General features: G+C 36.2%; 1 protein-coding gene across 50 annotated transcripts in view; it reads left to right on the top strand.

Annotated features, from left to right (window-relative positions):
- Window positions 1-20,612, top strand: part of adgrl2a (adhesion G protein-coupled receptor L2a) — a 148,718-nt gene extending 128,106 nt beyond the window's left edge. For 6 of the 50 annotated variants that reach the window (XM_038272210.1, XM_038272209.1, XM_038272220.1 and 3 more), the window contains 5 exons: window positions 867-958; window positions 4,669-4,837; window positions 5,039-5,167; window positions 9,530-9,626; window positions 18,009-20,612. In XM_038272210.1, coding sequence (XP_038128138.1) covers window positions 867-958; window positions 4,669-4,837; window positions 5,039-5,167; window positions 9,530-9,626; window positions 18,009-18,856 — 1,335 coding nt within the window. In that variant the 3' untranslated portion in view covers window positions 18,857-20,612. Of the gene's footprint in view, window positions 1-866; window positions 959-3,554; window positions 3,600-3,905; window positions 3,933-4,668; window positions 4,838-5,038; window positions 5,189-9,529; window positions 9,627-11,105; window positions 11,235-14,649; window positions 14,702-17,339; window positions 17,393-18,008 lie in introns of all 50 variants that reach the window. The other 44 variants (XM_038272178.1, XM_038272215.1, XM_038272206.1 and 41 more) reach the window with 29 other exon arrangements.
- Window positions 20,613-25,781: the final 5,169 nt, after the last annotated feature.

Genomic DNA, 25,781 nt, shown 5'->3' with positions numbered 1-25,781 from the left:
TTTTAATAGTGGTATTTGTTTGAACTATTGACACGCTCTCAGGCACACCTCTTGTTTGTTTTTTTGTTTCTTCCTCAGACATTTCTTGACATTATTTATACATGGCTGGCTTGCAGTGCGAACACAGTTTGGTACATGTGCTGTGAGTGCTTGTACATGCTGTGTGGAGGACTTGTTTGCCCCAGAATAAATGATTTTGAAGTAAATTATTTGGAGGAGCCCCTTGCTGGACTATCTATCCTTTGTGTCTCTAAATCACACTATTGATTTTTTTAAGGTACCAAATAAATGTGCTCAGAAACGTGGCTCATAGTATCCTTGTCTGAGTCTGATATGTGCACCCCCTCCCCCAAGATGTAATGCGTTAAAACACACAAGCTCCCTTTCTCCCTACCCTTTTCAGAGTTCTTTTTCTCTTTTCATCTGGACACATGAGAGAATTGAACAAAATATACCATGTTCCCCCAAGCCTTTATACCTTATACTATTTCACTATGTGCATGAAATGATATGTGGTTGTTTTGTACAACAAGCGCTTCTCTTATTTCTGCTGCTGCTTCTCATTCTCCTTTGACATTGGAAGACTACGGCTCTGTGGCTATTGCTGTTTTTTTCTTCTTCAGAGATGGATTTTAATGTATTTTCATACACTCATTGATATAGAATGACACTAAATTTGGCGCCAGTCGGCCAGTCTGAGACTAGCAGAGTGATAGATTTTTATTGGATTAGTCTGTGGACATTGCAGAGTCGAAGGCTCTGCTTTTAATACTCGTAGACAAATTAACAGTTTTTTCTCCTCTGTCTGCCTTATCTTGAGGCATAAATCTTCATAAATTAACACTGCCATTATTCTGTTTTGACAGCTCAATCTCATCTTCCTGGTAATCACGATGTATAAAATGGTGAAGCACTCTACCACCCTGAAACCAGATTCGAGTCGACTGGAGAACATAAAGTAAGTGAAACATCATATAATACAGAACAAGATGTTTCTTTTGTGTATAAGTGATTTAAACATGGTTCCATGGAAGCTTTTCTTGTTCTTTAGGTTTAGGTTATGTTAAAAAGCATAGCTTTTTAACATTGAGTGGTACAACAAAATTCAAGCTCATAAGATGAGCTATTTGGTTCTTGAAAATGAGACTTTTTTAGCAGAACTCATAATTACCATAATTTGTTGCCCGATTTTAAAGGTCTGGTCCACCTTAGAAGGTATTGGCAACCCCATAATGATTATGAGCTGTTAAGGTTAAATGGTGTCATGAAAATATTGTGACTTTATCATTTAATAAAAAACTTTATTGATCTCGCAGTGGAGCAATTTACTCGTTACATCAGCTCAAATAGTCAAAGAAGAAGAAGAATATATAATATATCCATTACTGTAAAAATGTCCAAAGCTGTTATTGATTTTTTATTATCAAGATACTGATTATTTGTATTGTAAAAACACTGTTCACTACAATACTTTATTTGTTTCATTTTCTTATTTTTTTATATTTTTTTTTATACACTTTTCTAAGCTGCTGTAACACCACAATTTCCCCTTGGTGGGACAATAAATGGATTTCTCCTCTATTCTATTCTAATTGCTGCTACGCCCTGTTGGTTCTCTAGAACAAACTCATCTGGTAAATAGACTGATAAGCAGAACCTGATACAGGTGATAACATTTTAGGAATGGTGCACAAAAACTGTTTTGCATTTTGAATTACTGAATGCATTTGACTAGCCAACAAGAGGATCACAACAGACCGTTCAATCAAACAGAGGGGGCCTCCTTTACACCTATCAAGGCCTGTTGCTCAATTTTGCAGAGCTGTAGGCCAAAGCCTTTTCTTTCAGTCATGGTCTTGGGTCTCACTGGGTCAAATTGAGTTGAGAAGTGGGATTTGTTGTCTAAAACTCTAGTCCTTGGAGGTCAGGGTCAGGGCGAAAAATCCACACCTAAATTTGACAGAACTCCATCCCCATAGGATTACATTTTTAGATAACTGGACCATGGATAAAACAATATAAGCTGAAAGAACCTACCTTGATATCCATAGCTCATCACATCTTTGATTTATTTCACCAGCCTCCAGACAGCAACTAAATTACAATTCACACAGCTAACTTTTATTTTGGTGGTAAATGCTGTGGCCATATACGATCGGTAAATCTTGTGAGAACTACACCTCTTTCAAATCTGATTTTACATCTTTTAGACACTTTGAGGAGCAACTCTACATTGCTGTTCTCAGGATGTTTTTCTAAACAGGAAACTAATTGGTGAAGCCTTATCAGCTGTGTGTGTAAATAACTGCTCAATGAAAAAATGATAATGGTGTAAAGAGAGCTAAAGCAGCTTACAGATGAATCACTGAGCCTATTTTTATAAAGTGATTTATTTTTAATGGTAGAAGTTTGCTTTAGTCCTCAGAGACCGAGTCTTTGCTTTAATCTCAGGGACCAATCTGAACTTAATAGGATTTACATTAAATAAAAACAGTGCTTTCTACTGCAGGTAAGATATAAGATGCTTTCAGCAGAACCTGGGTTAAAACACATTGAGCTATCTATTTGACCAGAATGTACATTTAACTGCCCCTGAAAAAACAAATTATTTTGTATTGTCTGTACATAAGGTCTGAGCTCTTCTTATGCTGTTTTGTTGGACTTCTCAAAACAAAATCACTGGCCACAGAATTGCTCAACGTGAGGTATATAGTTTTTAGGAGTAACTAGCTCCTGAAAGAGTTTGGTACAGTGAAAATGCTGGAACATGCCGGCTTTTTGTTCTTCTCTAAAAGATCACAGCTTAACACCTGAAGAGAGAAAAATAAATCATTGCAAAACCACCACCCTTACCTACTTTACCCATTCATGATTCAGACATGTTTCAGACATTTCACCTCAATGCTTTGCTCTCGAAAGGAAAAGCATTTTTCCTTTCACCTGCTTTTGTAAATGCCAATTTAAAAAAAAAATACCATTTATGCTGCATGACCAAGGATAGTTTTTATTTTAAGTCGTTAGTTCTTTTTGGTTGAGGTAAAATACCAGTTTACACAGTCATACTCTTACAATAAGTGTTCAAAGCTGCAACCACTTTTGGTGGAAGATTTTCAGCTATTTATAGTCAGTGTTTGTTTTTTCCTTCTTTTATTTTTTAGCTTGTTTTTTCCCCCCAGAATTACAGCTCTGTGGTAAAACCGCAATCAGGGAGAACAGTCATAAAGGACCTTTATACAAATCTTGGTTTATTTCTGATAGATGACTGGTATACAGCAAACAACACAACATCACATTTTGTACTCACTGGTTATTTCGAGATTGGTGTGAATGTTCTTCCTGAATGCTTAAAATGTTTCATTAAAGCTCTTTTTTTATGCTGTTTATACGTATTACTGTTTTTTGCTTGTAATTTTCTGTGTGTCAGAGTTTGCTCTCTGAGCACCTTGACCCAGTGCCTATTGCATGTAGCATGCCACCCAAAGTTAACGCAGGCCCTCTGCTTTCTTTTCTCCTCTCATCTTCCACTTCTGTCTTCACTCTGCGACCCACACCAGTAATTATCGCGTTTGTGACGGCTACTATAATACAGATTTGCCTGGGTAAGCTTTACCTCGTACCTCAAATAATGTTATCCACACACCCACCACCTACCCATCAGCAAGATAGATTTCAATTCAAACGGCAGACGATGTGTTCTGACCAGTTTCCTTTCTTTATGATGGAATATTTTGTAATTTAATCAAAACATGCAAATCTTGGCTCTTGTTAGACCTAAATTTGATTGCCTCTCGTGATTTCCCTTGGATCAAAAAGTTGAAAATATCACACTCAAGTGCCAACTAACCCGCGCTGTTCTGTGCTCTGATCTAATTGTGTTTCTCTCTTCCCGCTATCATGCTCTCTAGCTATGAAGATAATAAACACTTTATCAAGTAAGACTATGTTGCCTAGAACTCTTCTCTTGGCTCTCCAATCAATTCTTCTTGTTTATTCTTTCCACCTCTCTCTCTCTTTCTCCTTCTTTTAATTTTGTATTTCCAGCTCATTCTCTCCCAAACTGCAGCATTAAACCTCTCATCCATCCGTCAATATGACTGGTCACTTTTATTGTTTTCATCAGTCCGGTGTTGTGGTTGTCGTGTTTGACCACTGAACTGTGACAGCTGCTGCTGTCTGTAGATTTCATTTGACCTTTGCACATAAAAATAAAACGTAAAAATCCCTTGATCCCACATCTGCCTCATTCCTCCAGTTTTAAGAAATTCACAAGGCCGAATCATATTTAGTGTTCTTTTAGCCCTTGCTTCTGTTGAATTTATTTACAAATGTGATTTGCTCTGGTCCCTAAATATGCAGTTTGATAGGTTCTAATGCTTAGAAAATGTTATTTACAGAAATACAGATCAAGGTTTTCTTTCCATCATGTATGTCAGAAGCAGGAACTACTGATGAGTTTAAGCAGAGGTTTTAAAAGGATGGGATTTTGTGTGAGAAATCAGATTGGTATGCGTACTTGTTTTTGCTATTTTGTTTTTTACTGTCTCTTGGTTTACAGCCTTTCCTCCAAGATCAAAATGAGTAAATAAAAACTGTCTGTTATAAATGATTCAGTAAACATCCATTATGTTCATTCTCTGCTCTGCTTTTGCTTCTGTCTTTGTTTTGCAGGTCTTGGGTCATGGGAGCTTTTGCCCTGCTGTGCCTGCTGGGTCTCACTTGGTCCTTTGGCCTCTTCTTCATCAGTGAGGCCTCCATTGTTATGGCATACCTATTCACGATATTCAACACTTTCCAAGGAATGTTCATCTTCATTTTCCACTGCCTTCTTCAGAAAAAAGTGAGTGCATTTTTCACATTATGCTCTAAAGTCAGAGCTGTGTCCTTCAAGGTGAAAGACATCTGAGTTTTAGCTTTCCAGCATTTTTGAAATTGCACCACATGCTGATATAAAGACCAAACACTGCTCACCTTGATATCTCAGGCTAAGTCATATTGAAAGTCAACAGTCTGTGTAAACACCTTCTCTTTGCTTATGCAGGTCCGCAAAGAGTACAGCAAGTGCTTCCGCCACACATACTGCTGCAGAGGGCTGCCCACTGAGAGCTCGCACGGTTCCACAAAGACTTCCACAACACGGACTAGTGCACGCTACTCTTCTGGTACACAGGTAGACCAGCAGCTTTACACAGTAAGGCTCCAATCATGCACATAATGTTCTCTGTGCTGTTTTTTTTTTTTTTTTTTTTTGCATATTATAGTTTAGAGTAATATCGAAATTGGATTCAATGTATTTCATCACCAAAAGCCCTATTATGTTAAAAGTGATTATGTGTTTAGATGGTTTTAACATTGGATGTTATATATTCAAAAAGACTATTGAGTACTGTGCAATGTTGCTAAAAAATGTATCATAAGCCTTTTATATCAGTTATTCCGTATCATTGTTTTGTTTACTTATTTGAAATAAGGGCAAGGGGATAAAAAGCCTGAGTTTAACTGTTTAAACTTAACCTTTAACCTAATGCCAACCAAAGAGTTTGGGATACTAAAATCTTTCTTCTGCCTAATTCACCCATAATACTATGTGCATCAGAATTCAGCATAATTACTGAAATTTTAATCTTATATATATATATATATATATATATATATATATATATATATATATATATATATATATATATATATATATATATATATATATATATATATATATATATATATATATATATATATATAAGATTAAAATTTCAGTAATTATGCTGAATTCTGATGCACATAGTATTATGGGTGAATTAGGCAGAAGAAAGATTTTAGTATCCCAAACTCTTTGGTTGGCATTAGGTTAAAGGTTAAGTTTATTGTAAAGGATTAGACTATGTTGACCGTGTTCTAAAGCAGAGGGGTCATCAACCAGTTATCAATTTCTCTGGAATAAATGAACAGTCTTTTAGTTATTTTTTCATTAATTCCATCTCCCTTTTAAGGCATGGGGAGAGGGTCTTTAGGGATCAGCTTTTGTTGCTTTTTTTTTGCTGTTGTTCAAGCACTTCCTTTATTTCCCTTTAGCTCCATGCAACAGCTTTTTTGCAGCAAACTTTCCCTTAGTGGTAGTGTTGTGGATTACCTGACAGCAACATTAACATAACAGAAAATTTTTTTTACTAAAGCAAGACAGTTGGGATCATATGTACTACAAGTCTTATATAAATATCATAAATAAATATATGTTTGAAAAAAAAATATGATATGATATATGAAAGAAAGATGACCAAAATTGAAGATAAAAATTATTTGCTTCAAAATGTTTCTATTATACTGTAAGCACAAGTCCAGACCTTTTTTTTGTATAAAGTAACGCAATGTATAATATACTGTATGTCAAGAGAACAATATGTAAGGGGTAAAATATTGTGTGAAGTTTCTTTGAGAAAACTGGTTTACGATGAGATGGGGAACTACCAAGTTAGAATGTTAAATAATGATAAATCAGGCTCAAAATTTATTCCTGGAGATGATAGAGCTATGTTATATAGAGATGCAAGCATTAGTTGTTGTCTTGAACAACCAAGCCTTCATGGTCTAGTAGCCACATAGATGTGCTTTTTATTTAAAGACACCTTCCTGGTATTATAACATTTTTGTTTGTACACAATTTGCACTTTATGGCAGAGATACTTTACATTTCCTTACCTTATTAACAGAAACACTGTAGACAAGTAGGTGAAAAAACAACTGTTATGGTGTTATCTCATTTATTAACATAAATAGGACAAGGTGGGTGTTCAAAAAGCAGAGAAAACCCTTTCTATTGTGCACAAAATTAATTCCTTTAATTGATCATTTGATAAGCTAATGCTTTCTGAGCAAAAGTGAGCTAATCCATGTACTGCAGGATGATACACAAAAATATTGTCATATATACTTTAAGAAAGCTATTGAGAGCAAAGTAAAAGTCAGTTTTTATATGTTTCTATTACTGTTTGTGAAAAAAAATAAGTTGAATCCATTTTGTGCAGTTGTGGAGGGAAAAAGAATTAATTGTTTTCATTTTTAACTGCATTCTATGAGGAAACTAATTTCGTTAGTTGAGCTTCAGAGTTGCATCAATAATCCTTACATTATTCAATATTTACCAGTCTGGATTTATGCTGCATGATAATTCTCATGTTAAATCCCTGTAGCACTTTTTTTTTAGCTGTTATCTTCATTTCTTTCCGACTTAATGTGAATGGGAAACATTACAGCACTTTTTATAAACACAGTACAGGTATATTTTACTGCAGGGAAGACTGACGCTGCAAAAAATGTGTGGTTTTGCACTAATTCCCTTTAAATAGCTAGTAGCTTTCAGTGTATAATACACCTAGATGAAGTGTTACAGAAACACAGTGATGTCACGCTCAATTTCCAGCCAAACGTCTGAAGGACGAGCTGCAATTAAAGGTTTTCAAAAATTATGTTTATTATATAGTGCCAGTTCACAACACGTTTCATCTACAGGTGCTTTACGGAGACAATTCAATCAGAACATACTGTGCAGTCAGATTGGTAAAAAATCCATCTAAATGGTCAGATAGGACAGGACTGAAAGGAACTCCTGTTATTTATTCACAATTAATGTCATATGCCAGCACAAGGTCCAAAGTGTGAAAATGAGAATTCGTGGGACTGAACATTTTGAACAAACCAATTGTGTGTAAGATAGCATTAAAGATTGCATTTAAGCTATAACCTTCAATGATGGCATAAATGTTAAAATTCCCCACTATAAAGACCCTGTCACTATTTAAGACTGAATCAAATAGGAAGTCAGAAACTGATAAACGAATTAGAAATTTAGGACCTCATTGATATCACAAAGCTACAAACGGAAGGGATTGTGTTGCTTTACTATTTGGATGGGGGAAACAATGGGTGAAGTGTTTTAAAATGTTAGTAAGGGCTTAGATTTAGATGCTCTTAATAAGTAACAATAATTTAGTAACAAGAATTGACAGATTATTAGCTTGATCTGCAATAAGCCGTGACTGACTGCTCAAGAACTCAAAAATCCCATTGATCTTTTTACTGTACAGTCTGTGAAATAAAAATGTGTTACCTGGTCTTAACTTTTGGCCTTGGTTGTTTTACTTAACTTAAAGTCAACGATTTTGCAATGAGGTAATAACAACCAAGTCAGAGAAGGCTCTGATATTTATTCTATATTGTTAATTGATTGCTTATTACATATTCCATGTTTTTTAAGTTTTAAGGGGTTTAATACCACCTTGCTTTTGCGCCATCTTACTCCCGCTAGTTCTACTACACCTACTACAATTTTATATGCTCTGGCTCAGCCTCAAATTATGGATAATAGTTATTTTGATGGGAGCTCTCTTCCAGGGGACCGGCCCACCCTTGTCAGAGAAGCTCCAAGTGTTGATTTTAGAAAAACCTCCTTAAGGCCCTTTCCATTTTAGTCATTTTTAATTGTTACTGAGCACAAGTTTTTTTACATGTATTGTATTATTATTATTATATTCTATCTTATACAAATTCAGTACTATGTCATTTGACGTCAATGCTTCTAAATAACGAGAGTTTCATACTGTATTCTTTGTAAAGAATTTGTCTCCATAAATACTAGGCTTTGATTTTAATATATTTAGAGGCCTTGACAAATTAATTGATTTAGTTTAGTTGTGCCTTTGGTTCATTCATGTTACAAATAAGTGATGGGGGCAAGAATGGATAAAATGAGGAATAATTAGCCAACAGTGATGTAACTCTATTTTATTCAGCATTTAAGCCCCATCTTTGTGTTAGATAATGACACATACAGTATGCATATACAAGTTGTGTTTTGGAAGGGTCAGAGTTTAAAATCTCTTCAGTGCACCTGCAATCAAGGCAACTTAACTATAATAGTAAAACGTTGCTTTGACAAAATCTAAGGTCCTTAGAAACAGACGAACAGAAAATAATTTTATGTTGTTGTTCTTAATAATAATAAAAAAATGTTGGAGCTGTAAATTTAGAGTCATATTTTTATATTACTTTTATCAATTTTTATATATATATATATATATATATATATATATATATATATATATATATATATATATATATATATATATATATATATATATATATATATATATATTTTATTATTGTTTTACTATTTTTCAAGGCTGCATTTTTAGAAAGATGAAATTGTCCAGAGAGCTGTTCCAAATGACATTTCTTTTTGTTTTACATGCGTGTAAACAAAATGACAAATAAATAACATCTGTCTAAGTCTAATGAGAAACTGAAATTAGATATTGTAATTATCAGCAGGTCAAGGATTTGCAAAATTTCTCAAACTGAAAAGGACAAAATTCTGTGCATCTCTAAACAAATATTTAAAATGTGACATTGATAATGCCCTCACCTCATTTTGCCTACGCAAGTGATGCAGACTGTAATGATATAAATATACCATAAAAAAGTGGTTCTGAAAGGTGAGGTTTTATGTCCTAATTACTATCTCTTGTTTATCTGACAGAGTCGAATCAGGAGAATGTGGAATGACACCGTAAGAAAGCAATCTGAGTCCTCCTTTATCTCAGGTGACATCAACAGCACCTCCACCCTTAACCAAGGTCAGTTCACACCTCATCTCTTTTCACATCTATGCACAAATTGTATCAATCAGCTAATATTATCAACTTCAAGTTCCAGGGATAACAACATTCTACAAGGTTTAGGTAGTAAATGACTCGGTCCTGAAATGGGGTCATAAAAAGGGAAGGCCTAAAAGTTTTCTTCTTCTTTTAGCTCATGGGTACCAAAAATGTGTCCTCAAATACTGCAGCTTCACTCATACCTCTAGCCTCATTTGCAAATTTAGACTTGGATGTTTTCTTGATGCAAGTGCTTGTAGTTATAGTTCATTCCCTGGGGACAAATAGGCAAAAACTAAAATGGTTGTAAAAAGTTTATTTTCACAGGATCTGAACATGAAGCAAAAGGCCATTTGTTGCCCAGCATAGAAGGTGACCCTTGTTACTTTATAAAAAGATTTATGGGGAAGGGAGGAAAAAAAACCTGTCATTTATTATTTAGCTTGAGCACAAATATGATGATGAGAAGATGTTGTTCAACTCTGCCTGACCCAGAGTGCTTAGTGTGATGTTAGGCTTCTGCTGCCTCTGAAATGGCTTTCCAAGCATGCAAGGGAAAATAGGTTTTACACTGAGGTAGTTTAACTTTCCCTCCTCTGACTTCTGTCAAAGCTGTTCTTTGCCTTTTCCTTTTATCTTTTTGATGTAACTCCCTTAAAGACAAAATGTCATTTTGAACCTTTTTAGGGACATGTGGACTTGCTACATTAGTAACAATGTAGAGGTATGGCTATTTTTTCTGCTCCTCTGAACGACCGTTTCCTGGAGATGTTAATGCAAAGGTTGGATATTGATCACTTCGGGGCATTGGGTAACCCTGGAGAATTAGTGCACTGAAGGAGGATTTTATCTCCTAGAAGCACTTCCATGTCATTAAAAACATCCCTTGAGACATCTCAACATGACAGATGGCATTTAACATAGGTGATAAATGGCAGTGGAAATACCTTTAAACACACTACAAGCTTGAGAGAAAAATTAGGAAGATTAGGCCTTGTGAGATAATTGCACAATTTAGCCTCAAGTAATTTTTGTTATAAGAAACAGGCCTTATTGTCCCGTCTCTCATAAAGTATTCTATAAAAAGTAAAACTTTTGCATACTTTCAAGAAACCAAGGTGCTGTTTTTGAAAGATTATGCTTGCACAACATAAAAAATAAGTCATGAAAAACATGCCAGAATGTTTTAATGAACAAAGTTGTTTGAACACGGGTTTTTAAATATTGAGTTAGGAAGGACATGCTTTGCACTTAACAGGGTTGGTGGGTTTGCACCAGCAGAAAAAGCAGAAATGTTGTGCTTTTTTATTCATCTGTAAAATAGTTAGACCATGTAGTTAAAGGATTAGGCTTATGTTACCTAAAAGACAAAGCCAGATTCTTTGCTTTTTCTGTTCTCCATTAAACTTTCAGGCAACTGCCAAACTTACCTGCTCCTACTCTGTTTTGCCACTCCAGGAATGACTGGGAATTATCTACTAACAAACCCTCTCCTGCGACCACAAGGCACTAACAACCCTTATAACACCTTACTGGCTGAGACAGTCGTGTGTAACACCCCCACAGCTCCAGTGTTTAACTCACCAGGTGTGCTTATCTAATTCTTTCACCTGCATTCTGCCTTTTTTCGTCTCTCTTCACCATCTTTCTCTGTCTCTCCTCCCTTCATCATTGATCTCTTAAAGTGTTCAGAAGTCTAAAAAAAAAAAATAAAAACGCAGGATGTTCTGCAGTATCATCTTTCGGTCTCCCAAAGACTTGATCTAGTGCTTCCAATGTGTTTGTGTGTAAAAAAAAAAAAAAAAAAAAAAAAGATAATACACACACACTCACATTTTGCAGTGTACAACAGAGATCTCTGTGGTTTACCTAGATCCAGCCTCTGTGTTCTCATATTTCTCTTAACAGGACATAATGATTAAGATGGTAAAGAGATACTGCATGTTCTGCCTCGAGATAATGTAAACAGTGGTGTAGACCTGAAGCTGTAGTATAAACTGCAGGATCATTAAGATTTATCTCTATGGGCATAAAATGCAATTTGTTTCAAGCTGTGTTACTTCTGAAACATGTTACATTTCAAGAATTTACAGCCCTCCACATTTATTGGCATCCCTTTTAAAAATTGGGGGGGGGGGGGGGGGGGGGGGCAACTTAAATTAAATTATTTATTGTGGTTGCATTATCGCAGTCATAGAGATATATATTAGCACTTACTATCCTTTACTCTTTGTGAGGACCAAACCAATGTGGCTTCTCATCCAGCCTCGTTTGTCATGTTCTATTTTATACATATATATTTTAATTATCCATCTCCCAACTTAGAAAGGAATGTATTTCAATTTAAAATATTAATTTTTTAACTTAAACTTGTATCATTTAGGTTTTGTAGCCCTTTCCTGGCTACAAAAACCGCCAAAATTAATGTGTTCTCTTTTCCTTCCCATTATTAAGAGCAGCAAAGAGAATACGATTTTTAAGCACATGAGACATTATCCGTGAGCACACATTTAAAATATGACTTCCATAGACAACATACAATCAAATATGCTAAGACAGCATCTATTTCTCTGCCATGCCACTTGTGATATGTTCTTTGAAACTCAACAATATGTGTACAGACAGTATGTGCTTGAAAAGGCAGCACCTTTAAAGCAATCTTTTAGAATGGCTGGAACTCAAATGACTGTAGAAGAAGGTTCAACTACTGTTTAGTTAATTTTTAAATATAAATCCACCACTGTGGCTTTTCTATGTTAATTTACATTCATTTCTTTTAATCACAGTCTTACTGCACAATTTCCAAGGATTTGCCATGAAGTCAGATAATGTTCACCCAGTGGGAACATAGCCTGAGTCTACTTATCGCACCCAGTGCTTTAATTCTATTTGAGCTCAAAAAGGAATATCAAACAGAAATCCTGGCTGACGCACTGTATAGATTTTTTTTTTGTATTGGCATATCACGTGACTAAGCACCTTAAAAATCGTGTTTTTTGTTCAATATTGTTTTTTTCTTTCAATAGAATAACAGTTAGGATACATTTTTTATACATTCTTCGGTTTAAGAAATTGCAATTCAAATGTAAATATATTGATTGCAAAAAAGTTAAAAAAAACAAACCACTGGACTTTGTTTCCAAGTTTGAAGAAGTTTCACTTCCTATCCAGAAAGCCTTTTAAATTCAAGTGTCAGGAATAGCGTTGAGTTGCAGTAGTGCAACAAAGCTTTTTTTTATTTATTTATTTTTTTTTTTTGCTTGACAACATGCAAACTGAAACAGACGAACAGGTCCACCCCTTTGGAATGGGGGTTATTTGGATTCTCTTTTGTTAAGGGGGTCATTATGGGAAATTGTTGGCCTTGCTGGATAGGCGGGGTCTTATGCTCCCCTGTAAAGGAGTTGGGGTTACGATGATAGCGGGAAGGGATTTACTCAATGGTTTAATCTAAACCTCATTGGTTTAGATATGTGGACGAAACATTCATCAAAATCTAGCTGGAAGAAGTGGAAGCTTTCACAAGACACATAACTCAATTGACCACAACATCAAATTCACCAGAGGATGCCAACGACAACAAGCTACCTTTTCTGGACTGTTTGGTGAACATGTAAGATATGAAAACTTCAACATTGAAGTGTATAGGAAATCTACTCACACAAACCAATATCTTCTTTTTGACTCTTATCACCCACTGGAACACAAACTTTATGTGATCAGAACCTTTTAACACTGGGCTGAGCATGTCCCTGCTGAAACAGAAGGGAAGCACAAAGAACAGAAACACATCAAAGAAACCTGTGGATACCCTAACTGGGCATTTGTCAAATCGGCAAGGAAATACAGAAGACACGCAGCAGAATATAACGGTGAGAAGATTAAATGCAAAAACATCTCCATCCCATATGTTGCTGGAGTCTCTGAAAAATTAAAGAAGATTTTTTTCTAAACACAAAATTCCAGTACATCAAACCAAACCCAAACCAGACCCTTAAACTAGTGCATCCTAAAGACAAAACCCCGAGACCAAATATGAGCGGAGTGGTGTAAACAGTTCAATGCAGTGAGAAATGCTCTGATATTGGACAAACCAAACAACTTCTTCATAGATGCATGGCACAACACAGAAGAGCGTCCTCCTCGTGATAAGACTCTGCAGAACATCTACACCTTCTGGACATTCTTTTGATGACCAGAATGTTCACATTTTGACAAAGAAAATAGGTGGTTTGAGAGGGGCGTGAATGAAGCCATCTATGTTAAGAAAGAAAAACCAACCTTAAACAGATGGGCTAGACTCAGATTTCAGCTTTCAAAAACCTACAATGCAGCAATTTAGTTAATGCCTCCCTGCTATCATTGCAGCCCCTTTAAGGGGGAACAGAAGACCCCACCTATTCAGCCAGGCCAACAATTCCCTTTAACGACCCCCATTTGAAAAACATAGACAGGTATGCGGCATTGCAGGCTAACAAAAGAAGCCAAACGACCTCCATTGGACCCGTTCGTCCGCTTTTAATTTGCATTTTGTCTAAACAGAAACAAGGCTTTGTTGGGCTATTGTATTATGCAACTGGACGCTATTTCTGACATTTGAATTGAAAAAGCTTCCTGGATGCGAAGAGAAACATCTTGAAACTTGGAAACAAAACCCAGTGCTTTGGTTTTTTAATTTTTTTGGAATTACTATGACCTGGCTGACTGACAATCTTCCCTAGCAAAATGTAAATATAGCTATAATTTAGGGAATTATCTTTTTGAGGGGTGCAAATTAATCTGATTTTTCTGTACGACGTGTGTTACATTATCTGTGTATGAATGCAGTATCTCATACCTGATTATTCTTGTGCTGACAGTAATAATATATTTCTGTTGCTAATAACATTGAAGTATTTATAACATTTATAAGTTGTGATGTTTTTGTATGTGTCATTCTTTTCTGAAACTGAAGTGGCATCTTGTGTCATGTTTTGTGCTTCTCCCCTGTGCTTCCCTTTAGTGACCTACAGAGAGACAAGTATGGGAGTAAAACTTAACTTTGCCTATCAAATGTAAATTCTTTTTAGCATGCTTATTTAAAACAACCCAACCCACGGCACAATCACTGGTTTAGGCCATTAACACGCACTCAAGTGGAGAGCAAGTGGTTCACAAAAAAGAACTAAGCTAATTTCTTTGAAGAAAGGGAAAATAATTATCTCAATTTGGTCTTTTGAAGTACGATTTAACTTCTGACAGATTTGTCCTGAATTTACCCACTGTTTTGCTTTTATCTTGTTTTTTTTTCCTTACAAAAATATGTTTTTTTGTTTTGTTTTTTTTCTTTCAGAAAATAACCTTTTTCTTTTTTTTTTCTCCAACTGTCTGTCCTTATTTTCCTTTTGTGACACTAGACAGTTTTGGTGTCCGGTGTTATTCACAGTCTTTCAAACAACACCTGTCTGGACACTAAATTGCCTCCAAAGCTGGCATTAGCTTATATGACGCAGCAGCAGCTGTTTCACTACTCTTTGTTTTCTTTCAGAGGTTTTCAGACCTTTTCCTATATTTTATTACATTCAGAGAGGCTATTCAATAGAAGTTGGTCGGCACCCCCTGCCTGTTTCCTTTTTTAATTTTTTTTTTATAGGGACCATTTTTAAATATATATTTTCCCACTGCATTAAATAGAAGAATGTAAACAGAGAACATATTTCTTTGTACCTCCCCTATCAATCACAACATAAATAATATCTGGATTTGGTAAAAAAAGCTTCCAACAAATGGAATAAATCATTTGTTCTTATTTGGATTTTATCTGAAGGGGAAAAGATAATATAGATCATATCTGTGAAGTGGAAAGATGCAGTAAAATTTTGAAAAGTGTGACTATATGGAAGTTAAAACTGATGGAGTCTCAGAACTTATGCAGGGTTTTCCTATATTTAGCTCAATCTGTCACTCTATCAAAACATGACCAGCTTCCCTGTCCCCTCTGACTAAAGGCATAAGCTGTGGATCTCTGCCACAAACCTCTTAGCTGTTTTTTCGTAAGCAATCTCCTTGTCCGTTTTTGGGCAGGCTGTGTTATCTTAGGTTTTTCAGTTTTGTTGGTTTTCTTTTTGGACATTTTGCAAATCAATTATAAAACCCTTTTTAAAAGTACTTAAATGTTTTTATAATAATAACTGAAGTTTTTGATCTCACATTGGAGAAATTTAGCTCTGCATTGAACTCACCACTTTTTGGGGAGCAGTGGGCTGCCTTTGTGTGGCTCCCTTGAGCAATCAGGGGTTAAAGGAATAGTACACCCAAAACATGATTAGCCTTCATTTTCTACTCACCCCCATGCTGAACAACACTCTGGAGTACTTTTTTGATATCTCAAATGCATCTGGAGATCTGGGAGGCTTCTTGCTGTCTGCTGACATTCAAATAATGGAGGTCTATGGCGCCCGAGGCAGAAAGGTCCATAAAAGTCCACAAAAAACGTGTCAATATTCCTCCATACTGCTCGTCCAATGTATTCCAAGTGTCCTGAGTGGGTAGCATCCAGAATTTACTCGAAACAAAGTCATTTAGAATGTTTTTAGAGCATAAACAGTAGTGTATAGGATTTCCTGAAAGCGCGCACATGCGCGATCACGATGCTATGGAAGCCGGCAGACCAAACCAGCGCATTCAGCTCGGCAAAGAACTCATGCTCTTCCTCAACACTGAAGTCCTCAGACATTTTTCTTTTGTTGTTTCTTTCTTTGCACAGGTAAACAGCACATTTCTTCTTCTACGCTTGCATTATTGGCAGAGCAGACGCTGAATGCGCACTTTCATCTGGTTTGGTCTGCCGGCTTCCGTAGCGTCGTGAACGCGCATGTGCGCGCTTTCAGGAAATCCTATACACTACTGTTTATGCTCTAAAAACATTCTAAATGACTTCGTTTCGAGTAAATTCTGGATGCTACCCACTCAGGACACTTGGAATACATTGGACGAGCAGTATGGAGGAATATTGACACGTTTTTTGTGGACTTTTATGGACCTTTCTGTCTCGGGCACCATAGACCTCCATTATTTGAATGTCAGCAGACAGCAAGAAGCCTCCCAGATCTCCAGATGCATTTGAGATATCAAAAAAGTACTCCAGAGTGTTGTTCAGCATGGGGGTGAGTAGAAAATGAAGGCTAATCATGTTTTGGGTGTACTATTCCTTTAAGGGTTTTGCTCAGAAACCTAGAGTGGAGGCTGTGGGGATTGAACCGGGTACTTGCAAAATTCTCAGAGCACAAGCACACTGCTCTAACCCACTAGGCAAACAATCCCCAAATTTGGTGCAAAAAAAAAAAAAAGGCATGAATACAAATGCATGCCCTGTAGTCAGACTTTCATTATTCTTTTCTATCCACTTCACAGTTATGTTCTATGCTGTGTTAGTCTATCACATTTAATCTGAATGAAATGCATGAAAAATTGGTGCCTGAAATGAAAAGTGGGAAGAGAATTCAAGGGGTGTGAATATAATTTCACAAGTCCCCATATCTGTTGCATATAAGATCTCTAAATGTAAAGCCGTTTAATGCTTACCTGTTTCATTTGCTGAACCCTTGCTCTTGCTCTGTTGCAGTTAAGACGTTTATCTTACATTTTGTTGTTCTTTTAGCAATTCTTCATGTTACAATAAATCATTCTTTTACTTTTTTTTTTGTACATCAGCTGCTCTTAGACCAGATAGCCTGAGCAGACAGACATGATGTGAGTTGTCTAAAGTGAGTCTTTTCACCTGCTGTGTGTGGTGATGGTGGAGTGCTGCTTGTGGGCTCCCCTTGTAGTGAGAATAAAGATGGCTGTCTCATGTTAATACATAACTTCTTTCCCTCTTCTGTGACTGTCACATTCCCCCACATATCCTTGCTTTTATTTACTCTCCCACCATAACTCTGTTAGTTGCTAGATATCTTGTATGTGTCGTAGCCTGCCAATTTGTTGCTTCATACTTATATATCCACCTGTGCCTGGTGTCTCGTCATAGTGATTACTTGTTCTGACTTGTTTCCTAATGTTGTTTGGGATCTTTTTCATTGCTTTGTCACATATGTGGCAGACTCTAATGCAAAATGCCCTGCTTTTTTAACAGCAATTTTTAAAAGGGAAAGTTGAAACGTATACATGAGAAAATTCAAAATGATTTCTCATTGCAAACAAACTGCATGCCTATGTATTGTATGTCAGGAATTGTGCCAAATTAACAGATTTAAAGCATGGCTTAAATTTCCCTTTTTATACGAAACTGCATCCTAAACAGCATTAAAGTATTTATTCTAGTCTTTACAGTTATTGGTGATGACTAATGTATTATATCTTGATATGTTTCTTTGTTCCCAGGGCACTCACTGAACAGTGCGGTGAGGGATACAAGTGCAATGGATACTCTACCGCTAAATGGTAACTTTAACAATAGCTACTCCCTCCGTAATGGGGACTTTGGTGACAGTGTGCAGGTAGTGGACTGCGGACTGAGCTTGGACGATGCTGCCTTTGAGAAAATGATCATCTCCGAGCTTGTGCACAACAACCTGCGTGCCTGTAACAAAAGCCACCAACAGCAGCAGCACTCCAGTTTACGTCACCCACCCCACCGCCAGCAGCCACCTCTGCCACCGCAGTATCACCATCACCACCACACGGAGCGGGCTCCCCCCAAGGTGACAGTGGTAGGTGGCAGCAGTAGGGAAGACAATGCCATTGTGGCTGATGCTTCATCTTTAGTTCATGTGGGCGACACGGGGGGCCTGGAGCTGCGTCATCAGCAGGAGCTGGAAGCACCACTCATCCCCCAGCGGACTCACTCGCTTCTGTATGCACCACAGAAGAAGGTGAGGACGAATGGGGAAGTCGATACCTTTGTCAGCCCACTGGTGACCACAAACCCCGACGATAGTCCACAGTCCCCCAACAGAGACTGTTTGTACACTAGTATGCCCAATATTACAGACTCTCCATGTCCTGAGAGCAGCCCCGATGTGGAGGAGGTCTCCTCTACCAAAGGTAGCGAGAATGAGGATGTTTATTACAAAAGCATGCCTAACTTGGGGGCTGGCCATCAGCTCCAGGCCTATTACCAGATAGGCAAGGGAACCAGCGATGGCTACATTATTCCAGTTACAAAAGAGGACTGCAACCCTGAAGGTGATGTACAAGAAGGACAGATGCAATTAGTGACAAGCCTTTAAATGTATTTAAATCATCCCCACTATCCTGACACAAACCTGACCTCTTTCAGGACACACCCACTGAAGGAAAAACAAGTGTTTTGTTTTATTTTTAAATAGAGCCTTGAAGTTTAAACTCTGTCACATACACATATATGCTTGGCATCTACAGACTTCCTCTCTTCCATCCGTGTTGCCATTTCTTTCCTTGCAGACTTAGGGACCTGCAGCTCAGTAACAGCAGCGCAACATTATCAAGAGAATGTACATAAATCGAAGAGTCAGATTCCAATTTTAAGAGACAAGCCAACGATGTATTTAAATGTGCCGCTGCTGTTGAGTTATTAAGAAAAGCAAAGTTGTGAAAACATAAGAAGAGTAGAAAAAAAAAAAAAAACTTTTACAAAATATAGAAAATTAACATAAAAAAAATTACAGGCAACATCCAAACAGGAATTTCCCTCTTAAAAGGTTGTACATACACCTTCCATCTTTCAAGCTGAACCATCATTTTTGTTTGTTTTATTTCTACACCCCCGGACCAGGACATGGACTTGTTCGTAAAAGAAATTCCTGATCAGACTGTTAGAAAGGAATATCAGGTCCTGGCTGCTTCCCATCACCGTCAAGTTTGGATTGTATAACCACTAGCAATCAAGCCCCTGGCCTTATATTTTCTCAACTGTTCCTTATACTGTTGTTAAGGAGAAATTGCTCAAATATATATTTTGTTGTATTGCTGGTGTAAAATAAGAACTCATTGGATGGGGTTGGGGCAAAAAGCCTAATCATAAAGACACTTTTTATTTGCAAAATTTTAACACTTGAGGGACTATTGTATAAAAGTTGCACATAAGTCATACAGTGTGTTTATGGTACCAACACTTCATTCATGGTTGTATGTTTGAGCGTAAAGGCCTATTAAAAGAAAGGAGTCAAACAATGCATCACTTTATAACTTGTGACCAAGGTTTTGTTTACTTCTTTTCTTTTAGTAATTTGAGTTGGTATTGATAGACCTTTGGAATATCTTTTTCTGAATTTGCCAAAGGGACATTGCTTTAGTAGAAGGGTATTGCAACAACCCAGTAAAAGTGATTTATTAATTGCACAGTTTTTGTCATTATTTTGATTAAAATAGACCTTTTAACAATCACAGCAGAGTGATGGAAAGGCACTGCTGAGATAGAGACTGCTGACTTTTGAAAATAAAGTTTTTATCCTAAATGCAGATCTTCCGGTTTAAATATTTTATTTATTAAAATCTTTCCAAAAACGTTAATAAATAAATAAATTGGGAAATTTGTGAACAAGTTCCCACACTGGTATACATGCTGTACTGTAGCTCATGTTTTTTATGTAAACATAAGGGGCTTATCACTTAAGACTGATGTAAAGTTCAACACTTGTTTAACAAATACAATAAATGTGAGATTTTTTGTCAACATACATGTTGCTTTTTTAATGGCTTGTGTTTTTGTTATATCTTTAGGAAAGTAGGTTCAATCATGTTGCTATATATAAGCGTAAAACACTTTTGACTCAGGTTTCTAGTAAGTCCAGAGCACTTTGAAAGGCAAGATGATAAACCTTGTATTCTGGAGACTTTTTTTTTATCCTGCTATTTCTTCAATCGCTGCAGAGTAGAATCAGCTCACCATATGTGTTAGGGGAGCCAAATTTGCCCGTGTGATTTAAAAATAAGAAACTCAGGTAGGATTGCATTGTAAATGTTTTTTTGTGTGGTTGTACCACTAATAAAGGTTTAAGAATGACACTGGTTGAAAGCATTGTCCACTTAGTACATTATTAAATGAGAACGGCACGATTAAAAGTTCTGTCACTGCAGAACTAAAGTTTGCTTAACTGGTGTGTGGGAAGAGTGGAAAGACGTCTGAAGACCTAACAAGTGATCAGAGTTTTTTCTTAACTATATGATTTTTAATATTTAGGGATATGACCTATTGATATGACCCAGTCCACAGTCAGTTCTCAAGCATTTTATTCACAAGGTGATGTTAATGTAAAAAAAAAATTTTGAAGTAACATCAGTTGGGACAGAGTGACAGCTCACAGCAGGGGGCTAGAAATTGCACTGTTTACCATTTGGCACTGAAGGAAATGACTCAGACCTTGCAGAAATGGACTTCATGTCAGTCTGCATAATGTTGTGTGGGCTGCATGTTGTTTTGACTTGTTTCAACAATTATGTGACATTTTGTACAATTATCTGAAGCTTCAAATTGCCTTAGATGGATTGCTTTGTTTTTCTCCATATTCTCTTGTGCAGGCCCCTTGAATGTCAGATTGGAATCAAGTGTTAGGGTAATTGTTGAATGTTGAACAGTATAATCACATGCATAATACTGAGAGGAAGAAAATCCTATCAATATCTATTTTCAATAGAAAAATACTACACTATTTTATATTTGTAATAACCCTGAGGACCTAATCTTCAAAACAGAAGCACTAAATTGCTTGTGAATAAACAAATTGCACTTTCAAAAGGGCGCTGTGCTGTGGGTGAAAGATTAAGCAATAGATAATGTGCATAAGTGGTGTGAGCTGCCCTATTTAAATAAAGAGTGTGTTTGGAGAGGAGGGAGGATATAAAAGAAAGATTGAAAATTGGAGGTAAAAATTCTGATCATGAAAAATATGGCATCAATAACAGTAATAAATATGTTAAGGCATGCACTTCACATTTGTTTTTTGTTAAAGTGTTACAAAAAGTAAGTTAAAACAAACAAAAAAAAAAGCTATAAAAGATAAAGTTTCAAGACTTAAGTATCAGCTATAAAATCTTGAAAACTGACTATAAACTGTAATCCCCCCCACTCCTTGTCTGGCAGACATTAGTTTAGGGAGTACAGTAAGGCAAGGTAAGTTGATTTGCATAAGACATTTCAGTAGCAAGACAATTAAAAGTGCTGGACATAATAGAAAAGCACAACAGGAAAAGTACATTGCAACAAAACTTAAAGAATAAAACGACTGTTAATCAAATCAAAGAAGGTTGGACAAAAAATTTTAACTAATGTTGTTTAGCTAGGTTAGCCAAAATCTTCCTTGAACTAAGACATTTTTTATCTAGATTTAAAGTAACTTTGGGTTTTGGAAATTATAAAGATTTCTGGGAGTTTGTATTAGATCAGTGAAGAATACGAGCTAAAAGCTTCTGCTCTATGTGTGGTTCTGGGTATGCAGTAGGGTGACTAGATCTCCTGATTTGTGTAGGAGCAGGCTGCATATTTTCTTCAGTCCCTTTGTTTTGCAAATTTAAAAAATGCTCCACATTTGAATGTATGAAATTATGAAAAAGTCAAAACAATTATTCACAGCCACTTTTTCTCAATGCCAAAAAAGGGGAGCTGCAGTCCTTGTCACAGAGCTGTGCCAATGCCTCACGTCATGATTGATGATACTGGTAAAGGATTTTAATGCAAAATATTATGGAAACAATGTATAAAGAAAGAAAATCCAGCCACAACAAATACAGCAGAATGGTTTAAAACTGGGTTAGGCCAGTTACAGGTGATTCTCAACATTTTCTGAAGTTTGCCAAATTTCATTTTCAATTTTAAACGAGTGGAATTTGAGTCACAAAAGAAACAGGCAGCTGAAAAAGCTGTATCTGTCCAGCATTGTCCCTCATAAGCATGCTTGTTGTCCCACATTTGTTTTTTTTTTAGATCTGGTAACCATAGTGTGCCGAGTAGACTTGGGACAGAAGAACTGACTGGTCTTGGCAGTTGATGCACTGACAACCAGTCTTGTTTTCTTCAACAATGATGATGATGAAATAATTTCATTGACACTACTTTCTTCATGACTATAACGAAAACTGATGAGCTGAACATAAAGCATAAAACATGACTAGTCATAGGTTTGAGTTTTCGTCAATGAGACGAGACTAAATAAAAATTAGCGGGCTGCAAGCAGACATTTAAAATGCATCATTGTGCTGTAATCTGTTAGGCAAGTTAAAAAGTATCAGCCGTGCTGCTGCGTCTTGTTTGGTTATGCGCTCCCCTTGGCGTGCAGCGGTGCAGATTCTGCATGACTACAGATGGATCAGAGCAGCGGCAGAGGAGAAAATATCCTGGAATCGTCCAGTACTGAGCACTCAACTTTTGACAAACTGTTTTGATCTTCCAGTTGTGCTTAGCTTAGAGTCGAGGCTTTACGCTCCACACTGATGGTGCGCTCTCAACAGTCCGGCTCTTGTTGCTCTCACTACTTAATAAACTATGTGGCTGATCATCCTCTAACAAGCTTAAAAAATCCTTTATTCTAACTATTTAGATTTTATTTTTTCCAGCTCACAAGAGGTGATAATAAACATTATTTAATTTCTACCAAAAGGAATCCCCAAATTATATCCAAAGAAAATATTTCTTTGAAAACTGTTTTTTTTTTTTTTTTTTTTTTGGGGATAACGACCCAAGTGAAAAGGTACATAGAACTTTGAATATTTTTCTCTCATTGTTTTCATTTGTATCTGGTTAAATATAATGTAAATATTTCCTCGTATTGCCATTAAAACATTTTCTATGTTTCCTTTAAATATTTCAACATTTTAGTTAACAAATTTATTCAATTTAGGTCCTGATTGCCATGGCATTACAAGGCAATTATGTAGGTTCTCTCTGTATTTTTTATATCTAAACGCTGTGAATTTAAATCTACTCTGAGCATTGGTAACCAAGGGGGAAATTCTCAGAAATAAAGCCAAAATAGAAAAAAGAATGTTATAGTTCTTTGCTTTTTTGGAGAACTGAAGATTTTATTTATCTGCGTGCAATGCATAATTCATAGTAGATCAGGAAATGTTCGCTTTGGGATGAAAACCTTATATCGCTAAAACCATTTATTTATTGTACATTTTGCTAGCTTATATGTCTGCTATATTAACCAGTATGGTGTGTTGAACTAGATCTGCTATTCTTACAGCTTTTTTAAAAAAAAGTCATTCATAAAAAAAGTTTATTTTATTTCTGGAAAATAAAAATGTTTGCAGCCCAACAGCAATGATGAACTGCACGGGAGCATTCTAGCAATTGTAGTATCTAGGCTGGAGCCGTCAGTCTGGTAAAGAATCTGGTTGTTATTCGAAATTGTGAAGGTTAACTATTTTTACAACATAAAACTGACAAAAACTAGACAAAAACTTTTTTTGTTTTAGTCGACTAAATCTATCACATATCGTAATGACTAAAATGCGACAAAGACTAATTTTAGTTTTCATTCTGAAGACTAAGACTAAATCTAAGATGTCTGTCAGAAACAACACTGCTGACAACAAATCTATTGTATTTTGGTACTAAGCCATTCAGTGACTTTAAAACTGGTATGGTCCATTTTCTTAGTTTTAGTTAGGGACACGGGCAGCAGTATTCTAGATAAGCTGGAACTGTGTGATCGACTCTTTAGGCAGACCTGTGAAGACAATGTTGAAATTTTGACTTTATATTATAGATAAGCACGTGAATTAGTTTTTCAATATCCTGCAAAATCTTTTAGTCATCAAAGTGTTCTTTATATGATAGAAATCTAAATGTGTTGCTCTCCTTATGTGCCTCTGAAGGTGAAGGTCTGAGTTCATCACTACAGCCACATTTCAAGCCTGATTGGTAGTATCTAGCTGTATTAACTAAAGCTTTTATATGTTTTTCCTTCAATCCCAAGGCTATTAACTTAGTTTTACTTTGATTCACCTGAAGAATATATGGGCAGAGCAATGATTTCTTCTTTGCATCTAATAAGTGCTAAAATGGGTTCATAGTCACCTGGTGACATTGTAATGTTTAAAAGTGTTTCATCTGCATAGTTACGGTAATGTATGTCTCATTAAAGTTAAGTGTAGTATGTATATATTGAATAGGAGACACTCCAGGATTTAAACTTGGGAGACATCACAAGGGATTATGTGGTCACGATGTAAGGTTCATTACTGAATCAAAAAATGTCCCGTCCTTTATTTATTTATTGATATTACCCCAGTGGCTATTAAGGAAAAAATTTGCCTGTTTTGCGTTTGTTGTTCACTATGTTGAGTCAAATCTAAACTTGTAATATGGTCAAATTTTTTTGGCATTTTTGTCTTCAGGGATGTCAATCTGAATTTGAAAGGCTTCCTCAAAAATTAAGTAGTCATAATCAATCAACGTCTATCAAGGTACAACTCTTTCCAGGAAACTATACTTTCTGATCCAGTTACCACTGGGGCCCAGATTGCATCACAGTGATTGAATAGTATTCAAATTGATAATTTTAGGGTCCTGCTTTGCTCCAGAAATGTTTAGAAAGATCTGTTGGTATACGTGGCTTCCTGTTTTTCCTGCAAAATGTCGAAGTACTCCAAGAGACCCCCAGTAGGTTTGCTGTGGCCATTCCATCTCGTTTATAGTCACACATCTCTAAAGACTTCATCACCAGTCGCCCTTCGTCTCCTTGTCCCAATAAAAATGCCAAAAAGGCATACATTTAATCAGCTGTTTTTTTTGTTTTTTTTTTACCTTTGGGAGGGTCTAGCCTGCCATATGGAATTGTCTAAAATGTCACAGTTTGGGACAGCAAATTAACCACACATGTATTGACAGTAAAGAACTAACAAAATCCCCCGACCCCAACACCATCAAATAACACTAAAAAGAAAAAAATGGAATCATATAAAAAAACATAGAAAAATAAACAACCCTTAATTTACTAAGCTTAAAAAAGCTTGATAGAAAAAAGGATAGCCCTAACTGTGCACAGTAACTTATTACGTCACAAAAAATGGAATGGAGTCACTGTCATATATCTCTTCTAAAAAATAACTTATCTTCAGAAGCAAGCAGCGGACATCAAATTTTCTCTAATTACATAAATGAAAGAGGTTCTCTAAGCCATCTGATATGGGAAGTGGGATTAAGGCTCTTCCATATGACCAGAAATAATATGC

The sequence above is a fragment of the Cyprinodon tularosa genome, unplaced genomic scaffold (assembly GCF_016077235.1).
Source record: "Cyprinodon tularosa strain WSP-4 unplaced genomic scaffold, ASM1607723v1 ctg82, whole genome shotgun sequence".
NCBI classification, from domain to species: domain Eukaryota; kingdom Metazoa; phylum Chordata; class Actinopteri; order Cyprinodontiformes; family Cyprinodontidae; genus Cyprinodon; species Cyprinodon tularosa.
This window is presented reverse-complemented; position numbering and strand designations above follow the sequence as displayed.